This window comes from Alosa pseudoharengus, unplaced genomic scaffold, assembly GCF_046254945.1.
Source record: "Alosa pseudoharengus isolate Yale_2024_CS ecotype anadromous, Long Island Sound unplaced genomic scaffold, YU_APseudo_1.1 YU_APseudo_1.1_scf_22, whole genome shotgun sequence".
Lineage (NCBI taxonomy): Eukaryota > Metazoa > Chordata > Actinopteri > Clupeiformes > Clupeidae > Alosa > Alosa pseudoharengus.
The window spans coordinates 14052533-14063321 of record NW_027468680.1 but is presented as its reverse complement, the minus strand read 5'-3'; the positions used below and the strand labels follow the sequence as shown (position 1 = coordinate 14063321).

General features: G+C 40.9%; 1 protein-coding gene across 2 annotated transcripts in view; it reads right to left on the bottom strand.

Moving 5' to 3' along the window:
- LOC143139840 (uncharacterized) overlaps positions 1-10789 on the bottom strand; it is a 76064-nt gene that overhangs the window by 52381 nt on the left and 12894 nt on the right. Inside the window, exon 2 of one of the 2 annotated variants that reach the window (XM_076300639.1) lies at positions 7-64. In XM_076300639.1, the coding sequence (XP_076156754.1) occupies positions 7-52 (46 nt within the window). In that variant the 5' untranslated portion in view covers positions 53-64. Of the gene's footprint in view, positions 1-6; positions 79-10789 lie in introns of those variants that run through there. The other variant, XM_076300640.1, reaches the window with a different exon arrangement.

Below are 10789 nucleotides of genomic sequence, written 5' to 3'. Positions count from 1 at the left end.
ACTTACCAAGAATCACCACTATCACAGTAGCTGCTCTTTTCCACATTTTCATTCATTTGAGGATCTATAAAAATAATATATATATGTTAACACACACACAGATATACACACAAACACACACACACACATACTGTACAAGTTATAGTTGTTGTCTTAAGTTTGTTTTATTGATTTTTTTTCTCCTGTGGTACACTGTGAGAAATATGTACAGATGAACACACATGTACACATGAACATATGAATTTTTAGTAAAAGCCTATTTTTATAATTTCCCATTATATTGTAAGTGTATCAGTAAAGCACGCTGTTTTGGCCTGTCTATAGGCACGCTTTGGCATGACTTGTTTGTGTAGTTTGTTGACTTCAGATTGTTGATCATCACCTTAAAATTTTCATGTAACATACTGTTTTTGGAGGATTTTCCTTCATTTGTAGAGACAATAAAGATTCTCTCTCTCTTTCTCTCTCTCTCTCTCTCTCTATCTATATAGGCTTAGCTCCCTTACTTTTTCTTGGGAAAATGTACTTACTTTTTGCAGGAGTAGCTATGTAATTCTCCATAAGTGGGCAGCCAGGTAGGCATTGTCTCAGATTACCGTTTTTCTCAATTGCTAAAAAACATTTCTGGATGTTATGCCTTCATTGTCATTGTATTGTCAGCCTATGCTGGTCACTCATTTCCCAAAACATCAAACTTCCAGGTCAAGATGAAACTTTTCACTCAAAACAATCTTGCTGAAAAATCACAGTTTGTCTTGAGACATACAACAAAAGTCCTAAAAACAGATTAACTACTATTTATGTTAGTCTTACACACTGGTGAGATCAATTCAAAACACTACTGCAAAAACTCCAACCACACGATTTTCTTCGCTGGCCATTGCCTATATACAGTTAGCCTGATGTAGCCAACTCAATTCTATTCAGAATTTGAGTCTGGTATCAGTGCATTGGGGCCTGATTATGGGGGCCCCACCAATCCAGAATGAGAAGGAGCGACTATGTGAAACCAGGTGTAAGTAATTCAGGACACGTGCACATTCTCGTTTTTCCTCCCAAAGAACCCACGGTTGGAATAAAAAAGACATGGAAAATAGCGTCATTCACATAAAGTGAACAACCTCTTTATATAGGCTAACAATGAAGTACAGTTTTCTTTTTGGAATGGGGAAATATTAACCTGACAATAGCCAGATGAATTTCGCTCCGCCTAGCTCCACTCATCCATCTGGAACCGATCCATTGAAGTGTTGCTTCAGAAGGCTGGGCCTAATCAAAAAATGCTTGCATATGATTGAATAAGCCACTTGTCCGTCATCTATTGACGTGCTACTTCAACCACTCACATCGAAGCCAACCCGTGACGCTGATAACAGTCTCACAGTCGCTTCTACGCTATGTCACATCTATGAAACTCCCGCCCTGCGTCCTGATTGGCTGAACCATAAAGTTGGTTGCAGAAATCACTCTCAATGGAAGAGGTCCCAGATGGATGTGAGTGAAGCTAGGCGGAGCTAAGCGGAACGACATTCATCTGGCTATTGTCAGGTTAGGGAAATATGGCTATTTTTGCAAAATAGGGAGAGTAGTCGTGGTGGACCAACTGAATGCAAATTTGCGTATGTACCCATGTGTGAGTGCTACCTTGTCTCGACATGCAACGTTATTAAGAAAGCTCTTGCCACTGCAAAGATACACATATAGTATGACTTTATATGCCTTTAGCTGAACCAATAAGACAACATAATTGACATTAGAATGAACTAAGCCTGGCTGTTAGCCTGATCAGGACCAGGCTAGGTGCACAGAATAAATCCTCATGTAACTTATTAGTCCGGTGGACAGCCCATAGAGCCCCATTGTGGACCCGGAAATGTTGAGTACACCAAAGTTTTATGATGGAAATATATAGTATGGGTTCCCAGCATGTAGAAACTGCCGGATGCTAATTTGCACATGTTGGGCAATTTGTGTAATTCAACTAATTAGCATAAATTAGCATAATCGCCTATATTGATGATATTATAAGAGCTGCTTGGCCAAAATGGACAATGTTAGTATGTTTTTAGGGGTTACTGGAGATGCTGAGTCCATATCTGACATTTTCAAGATTCAAAATCACTATTTAAACTTGGTTTGGTCACGTTTTTGCTCTCATTAAGCTGATTTTGTAGCCTCGTGAGACCATCCTGATCTCGCGAGCTTCAGGGTTTCACTCGCAGATCAGTCTGGATACTTTCCGTTAAAGAAAATTTGGAGCAGTTCACCAAACGAACGTCCAATCAGCGTTGGCTTTGAGGCGGGTTGAGGTGTGACGCAACGAACAACATGACGGGATCCACAGAGATGAGCATAGCTATCGCGCAAGTTTTATTCAAATTAGAAAGTATTCCTGGGTAAACTGTGAAGCTATGAGTCTCAGCCATGCAGCTGGGAGGAATGAACGACACAGACATCCTCCACGGCTGATTCCAGTTCATAATGGAGGAATATACTAACTTCAGAAGTGTAGGGCCTACCGTGAAAACTTAGGAATTGTCGTTGATTAGGTTCATAAATGGTAAGTTAAAACATCTTAACGTTTGTCACGTTACCTAACTTAATTGTATGTTAAACGGCATTAGAAGAATACTTTGTTCATCTAATTGGTTGATTTGGCCCGTCGATAACCAACAAAGGTGGTGATAGACAGATGGTTTATCCAATCAGCTAACCAGTATGTCCGCCCCTTCCCAAAAGTTCTTCAATGAAACGTTTCCAGATGGATATGCGGAGCAAATCCATCTGGCGGAGTCAGGTTACTGATTTTGCTTTTTTGGTCCAATTTAGACAGATTTTTGGAGGATAGGGCTGTAGCGATATACAGTAGGGCTGTAACAATACACCAACTTAACAATTCGATTCGTATCGTGATTTTTGACCCACGGTTTGATACAAACCTCTTTTTTTGGAAGGGGGGGGGGTGGCTAGACTACAATATAATATATCTGTATTATTTTATATCCTGATATAAAAAGAGAGAATACTGAATGTCTGATATTTATGACAGCACACTTTATGCAGATTAGCCTATAGCTTAGGCCTACTATTTCTATTATAACTCTACCACATTCAGCTGTCTGGTTGAAGCCTGGAAATATTGTAAACAAAGTAGCATAGTTGGCTAGCTTATCATAGTCTACTGATTGGACTGTTCAGTTTCCTCATGTGTGTTTAAGGTAATATTGTTCTCCTTGGGACATGCCCTTTTGGGAAACATTGGTATTGAGATGATCATTCAACTTGAATGCAAGAGCTTTAACAAATATGTGCAGCATGCTAATGATGCTAAGCAGATTTAATAGTGTAACGATTGATGAGACAGCGTTGTCTAATCAAAAGCTTTATTAAAGGTCGGGAGCAGGGACATAGGCACAGAACATAGCACACGCTAGGGAAGTCAAGAACATTCGCACCTTACACACACAGGGTTGGACGCCACACCATAAAGGCACAAGAACACATGTTAACAACCCCAAAGTTCTCCCAGAATCCCCAGCGCAAAACATTGTGGGAATTTCAAGCACAGTCCAGCACGCTACACAGCTCCCCCAACAAGCCATTGCCGTCCTCGGTGCGGGCGTTCCCACATTCAGTCCAGCAAAGTCTCTGGCACTGCCACACAGCAGGTGGGGTGCACACACCACAAGAGCCCTACTCACCCCGAGGAACCACGACCACCAGCAGCCCAATGCGGGCGTGCTGGCAGTCACCTGGCCGTCTCCGCTCGTCCCCAGCGAACGCCCTCAGGTCGCACTTTCGCAGTGTGCACCACAGCAATGTTCGTCCAACACCTGGCGGGCCTAGCCTCCACTGCCACAGACCCCCCGGCACTGAGCACCGTAACCGGCACCACACCTCCGACGCTCCGCTCCGTCGTCTTGCCAGTCGGGGCAGCAGACTCCAGCTCCATCGCAGCCGGACCACTCTGCGCAATCAGGCTACAGCTACCGACGTTGGCATCCCTCCTCTGCTGCCTTGTCGCAGAGCTGTCCTCCGCTGCTCCCGGCCGCTCCACTCCGCCACGGTCGCGCCAAGGCCTTTTCAGAGGGCCCTTCCACCGAGGCTGCCCAACCGTCGTGCCTCAAACGGCTCCACCTCCTTGCCGCTCCACTTCTGCTCTGCTCCGCAGCCAGGGCCACCGGCAACTCCAGCCTAAAGCCGCCCGGCGGGGGCAGGGGCTCCAGGTCTTCTGGCTGTGAAGTCAGCGCCCAGGCCGGCGTCACCACCTCATCTTCCAAGGCTGCTTCCTCAGGCCGCTCTCCCGGTCGCGTTAAGTCTTTCTCCGCCGTGGCCACTGCATCGAGACCCTCTTCAGGCAAGCACTCCTCCCGTAGCCAGGCCCAGGTGACGGCTGGTTTCTACTGAAGGCCTCTGTAAGCTTTATGCTAATTTACACAAATTGCCCAACATATGCAAATTAGCATCCGGCAGTTTCTGCATGCTGGGGACCCATACTATATATTTCTATCATAAAACTTTGGTGTACTCAACATTTCCGGGTTCACCTTTCTGTCCACCGGACTATATGTGCCATCCCTTTTGTGAAACCAAGTCCAGGCTAAATTCAGCCAGGATAGCAAAAAAATCCCAGCTTAATCCCTTATCTAGGTTTTGTGAAATACCCCTCAGAGCGCACTTCTGGAGATTTTGCTTACAGCAAAAAGCTTGTTGCTAGAGAAGTTAGACTCTGTCACATCTGGTGTTCAAGATGTAATCAGTGATTAAGGCATTTGTTGAGAAGAAGGATGTTTTGGCTGTTCTCCCAACAGAATTCACAGTAGGCTATTTCGTTGCTCTGATTGGTTAGGTCTATCCAATTGTGTGCAGAGGCATTTGCCCCCCGTATCTGTTATGAGAAACAACCTCATAACATGAATTGTGCACCACCATGCTTTACTGTCTTCAGTGTACCGTGGCTTGAATTCGGTGCATGTGTGTCGTTGGACAAACTGTCTGCGGCCCCCATGCACTAAAAACACACTGCTATTATTCTGCAAATAACTGTATATCCACACTGCGAATAACTAGTCCTCCTTCATTCAGCGATTGCATAGGCCTTCAGACCATGCTTCATGCGTCAAGAAACCTCCAACCTACCGAGCGAGTTCAACCTCAACCTTTTCAGCTTGAACTTGAGCCATAGAGTTGCAACACTCTTTAATATGGTCTTTGATGCAGTCGTGTGGTTCATGTATGATTCAAAAGTTCCAAAAAACCTGTGCTGTATCGTTTTATGGCACAGGGAGCATCGAATAGTAAACGAAAAATATTCAAAGATTAAACCAATTAAACTGCTTTTACATTTAAAGCATGTGACAATTTGATATATAGATTTACAGTAGTGACAACTTAAGTTATTTAACAATAACAATATCTGGGAGGGAAATGTTCCTTCATGTTCGCATATTATGTAACAAAATGCAAGAGTTTTTTTGTGTGTAACCTTGCACTGCAATAAATCATCTGTGCCACAAGAACTTTAACCTCTACCATAGCTTACCATACCATTCAGTCATAACTATTACATTGGCATTTAATGCTAAGTGGGACCAATAGGGTGTGCAAACCATACAATTTATAACCATACTTCCCCATCCTTGCGCAGGCTGTCCAATAAAGGAACAGTAATGGGGCAGATGTAATCAAAACTACAATTTTATTGAACAAAAATTAGACAAACATCAAATAAACTAGATGTACCGCCAGGCTTGGAATTTCACCATTCTGGGGGCAAGGCCACTTGGCTTTCAGTTGGGCATATTTGGTGGGGGGCACAAAGGCCACATGTCAGGGCACCAAGGCCAAAGTTAATACAGTAGTAGGCTATAAAAATGATCAAAGTTGTAATAACTGCAGTAGACCTGCATCACTTTATGAAACATTACAAAAACATGAAACATGACATATTACATATAACTGTAAATCATCTGATCATCTAATATCTACCGATATCTAGGCTATATTTAACATTTATTTTATATTTGGCCTGTTATGAAATCATGTATTGAACAATTTAAGCACAGCTCAGCTTTAAGAAACTCCTAGATGCATGCTTAGCATTTTGTGATCATTAAGGCTACTTTCACAAACTCTTAGTCAGCTGTCCTCTGATTTACAGATATCTAGGCGACATTTGTAATATTTATTTTGTATTTGGCCCGTTATGAAATAATGTGGAACAATTTAAACACAGTGTAAAACTTAAATCCCAAATTTGGAGACATGCATGTATGTTGAAATGTACTGCAAATTCAAAACGGGATTACTCTTGAACGGCTAACTGTACAGGGGGCTGCTTTACACCTTTCTGTTCGGTAAGGTCTGCTGTTTATTCTGATATATGGTTTGTCATATGTTAAACGAATAGAAGGGTTCGTGAAGTATTCCACCCAGATGAATGGGTAGGGAGATGGACGCAAAACCTTCAGTAGAATTTATGATTAAATTGAATGTTATTATTCACTTTTCTCGCGAACCGTTCACCACAGCAATTAGCGGCTAACATCGTTTAAAAACTGAGAAAAAAGCTCTTTCATGTGATAGGCCTACTTGTTATGTCTGTGTGATGAGTAGGCTACTTTGCGAGTAGTTCAACTGAGAAGAATGAGTGAATTTGGACGCACTTTCTTTTTTACGCTGTCACTTTCTCCACTGCGTAATTTGCGCTGTGAATGCTAAGATTGTTTTGACAGGCCATTGTCTAAATATATATCGCTATTAGTAGGACGCAAAGCATAATATTTAAAGAAGGGGGCACCTAGGCCACCGTGGCCTGTAAACCTCTGATTTTCAAAGGGGCGTCACGGCCAACGCAAGGGGCTACGACGTGGCTGCCGTGAAATTCCTACCCTGTGTACCGCATAGCGGTACAAAATATGACTGCCGCTCAGTCCTGTACATCCGTTCCGCGAAAATAAATCACACTAATCAATTTGTCTCCATGTTTTACTCCATCCCCCACTCTTGAAACTTTTGTGTATGCTTGTTTGGCATGCCTGTGTGTGTGTGTGCGACTGCACAGAAAGTAGCCTACTGGCGCTGCAAAGGTGAATAGATTGTAGAATAGCCAAAAACGTTGTAGCATTGTTATAAAACCTTTAAAATCTCTAAACAATCACAAGTAGGGCAGTTCATCACAGTTCATCCATTGCAACTGGATTAATGAAAGGCCACTTACACCTGTAGGCTACGTTTTATTTGGGAAAAGCAGAAGGTCAGCATAATGTTATATTTTTATTTATTTATTATTTATTTATTTATTAATAAACAAAAACATCTCTGTCAGTTCCATGCAGTTTTCAACAGCTATCAAAAACAAAGGCAATTTTTGGATGGATGGATTTTTTGTGAATGTTTCTTTTTCTACATAAGATTTTAGTCATCTTTAGTTCATGTGATACGTTATTGTCAATGCACAAATTAAGTACCAGTAGTCTGAAACTAAATGCAGTTTTACATCTAACCAGTGGTGCAAATAACTGACATGTCCAAATGGGCTTTCATGAAATGCGTCGCTAGACTGTTCATACACATTTTAACGGGCCAAGTTGAAGAGCTGTTGTCCGTTATTGTTCGTGCAAATATAGGCTGATTCATGTTCCCTTGCATTGTGTAACTGAGGTCCATGGCTAGTCTGGCTTTCACGATACCAAGCTCAATCTTTTAAGAAATCAAAAAATAAATTGCCGGCAGATCAGGTTGGGTTCACCCAGCCTAGTCCATGGTAGGCGCCCGTTAAGTTTCCGATTGAGATATCCACGCTCTGGCTATTCTAAATGCAAAAATGCATCAGGGAGTTATGACAAAACTGTAACTGTTAACAAACTAGATCCTAATAGAAAGCTGTTAGCTTCCCTAAGCTACAGGTACTATAAGGTAGGCCTATTTACAACATAAATTGTCAATAGGCTATGCTGGCGACACAAATAAAATCGCCTTTGGAAACCAATGGCTTAGCCTTACAGTATCAAGCGGACTTAAGCTGCCACATCGTGGTGAAAAGTTGTAATAAAATTCACGCAGCTCCGTGAATCACGGAAAGCGTGAATTAAGTAGTCACTTCTAAATGGGACCCACTACACGGTAGCTTAAGGTTTGTTGCTAAAGCAGCCATAATGAAAGCCATAATGAAGGTGTCATTGTTTGGATTCACACACACATGCTTTTTAATCTCACAGCCTACAACTACCAAGATGGAATCAAAGCACATCGATTACCCTCTCACACCCTGCACGCACTTAAAACAAATAAACAGGCGTCTCAGTCTCACGCATGTATAGGCAAAACTGTATCAGACCGGTGTAACGTTAGTAAATCTTCCATTGCACAGAATGATTTTTGTAGCACGTGCAACAAATAATATTATGCAGGGCTGTACAGCACATGCTACAAAAAAGATAGTTTGTGCGATGGATGATTTACCAACGTAGCACTGGTGCTACAGTATACAGTTTTGCTTATGGCAATACAATGCATGCGTGTGAGACTGACAGGGAGGCTACATCAATTACCTTCTGCTGTGATCAGTGCAACTGGCTACACCAGATGTGATAGAGGCGTAGGCTACGTAAAAAAAAAAATAGACCGTCTTCTGTTTTTGCACTTCGCGAATGGAGCTCTTAGTTACATGCCGGGTGTAGGCTCCCGGTGAAACGCTTGTTTGTTTGTTTGAAGTGCGTATACCGAGGTGAAGTTAGTTTGATATTTGATATTCGGATATTCGACAGATATTCAAAAAAAAAAAATTATGCGGCCGGTTTCACCCCGTGTTTGCAGACAATGTACAAACAGATGACCTGTCTACTTGCTCCCAGCCGACCATAGGGACCGTCTAAAAAGTACCTTCTGAATTACCTTCATAGTCTTTTTTGTCAATAGCTTTGACATCATGTGACCTAGTGACTCCAAACCAATTCAAAATAGTTATCCTATATGGGACTCATCGGGCACACCTCTTTTTATGATCACTGTATGCACACTGTATTTTATATGAATATTTTAAAGATAATACATTATTTCATATAAGAAACAGTCTCCTTTTTTCAATACCTCCCAGGTCATGTGACCTAGTGACTCCAAACCAATGCAGAATAGTTATCCTATATGGGACTCATCGGGCACACCTCTTTTTATGATCACTGTATGCACACTGTATTTTATATGAATATTTTAAAGATAATACATTATTTATCATAAGAAACGGTCTCCTTTTTTTCAATACCTCCCAAGCCATGCGACCTAGTGACTCCAAACCAATGCAGAATAGTTATCCTATATGGGACTCATCGGGCACACCTCTTTTTATGGTCACTGTATGCACACTGTATTTTTTATGAATATTTTAAAGATAATACATTATTTATCATAAGAAACGGCCTCCTTTTTTTCAATACCTCCCAAGCCATGCGACCTAGTGACTCCAAACCAATGCAGAATAGTTATCCTATATGGGACTCATCGGGCACACCTCTTTTTATGGTCACTGTATGCACACTGTATTTTTTATGAATATTTTAAAGAAAATACATTATTTCATATAAGAAACAGTCTTCTTTTTTTCAATACCTCCCAGTTCATGTGACCTAGTGACTCCAAACCAATGCAGAATTGTTATCCTATATGGGACTCATCAGACACACCTCTTTTTATGGTCACTGTATGCACACTGTATTTTATATGAATATATTGTAAAAAAAATACATTATTTCCTATATGAATGGTCCTCTTTTTTCAATACCTCCCAAGTCATGTGACCTAGTGACTCCAAACCAATGCAGAATAGTTATCCTATATGGGACTCATCAGACACACCTCTTTTTATAGCCACTGTATGCACGCTGTATTTTATATGAATTTTTTTAATAAAATACATTATTTCATATAAGAAACAGACTCCTTTTTTTCAATACCTCCCAAGCCATGTGACCTAGGGACTCCAAACCAATGCAGAATAGTTATCCTATGTGGGACTAATAAGACACACCTCTTCTTATAGTCACTGTATGCACACTGTATTTTATATGAATATTTTTAAGAAAATACATTATTTGCCATCATGAATGGTCTCCTTTTTTCAATACCTCTCAAGCTTTTTTCTCGCTAGACATCACAGATCAACATAGAACTGTTCTACTATGTGATAATAATCAGACACATGTCAATGTGAAATAATATTTTGCATGAACTATTATATTTAATTTTTTTTAAAGAATCATATTTATTTCCTATGGAAAACAGCTTTTTGCTCAATAGCTGCCATATAAGGGGTCCTAAACAACACAGATCAATACAGAACTGTTCTGCTATGGGGTACTTATCAGACACACCTCAATATGAAAAATGATTTGGCATCTACTATTATATGGAAGGTATTGAGAAAACACAGTTTCCATAGGAAACAAATGGGTACTATACAACAGTATGTGCAAAAATTATATTCATTTGAGGTGTGTCTGATTAGTCCCATAAAGGATATTCTGCATTGGTTTGGTGTCCCTACTTCACTTCCCTTGGGGGGGGGGGGGGTATTGAAAAAGGAGACCATTCCTTATAGGAAACAATGTACTTTCTTTAAAATATTCATATAAAATAGTGTGCTTTCAATGGTTATAGGAAGAGGTGTGTCTGATGAGTCCCATATAGGGTAACTATTCTGCATTGGTTTGGAGTCACTAGGTCACATGGCTTGGGAGGTATTGAAAAAAAGGAGACCATTCCTTATGGGAAATAATGTATTTTTTAAAAAATA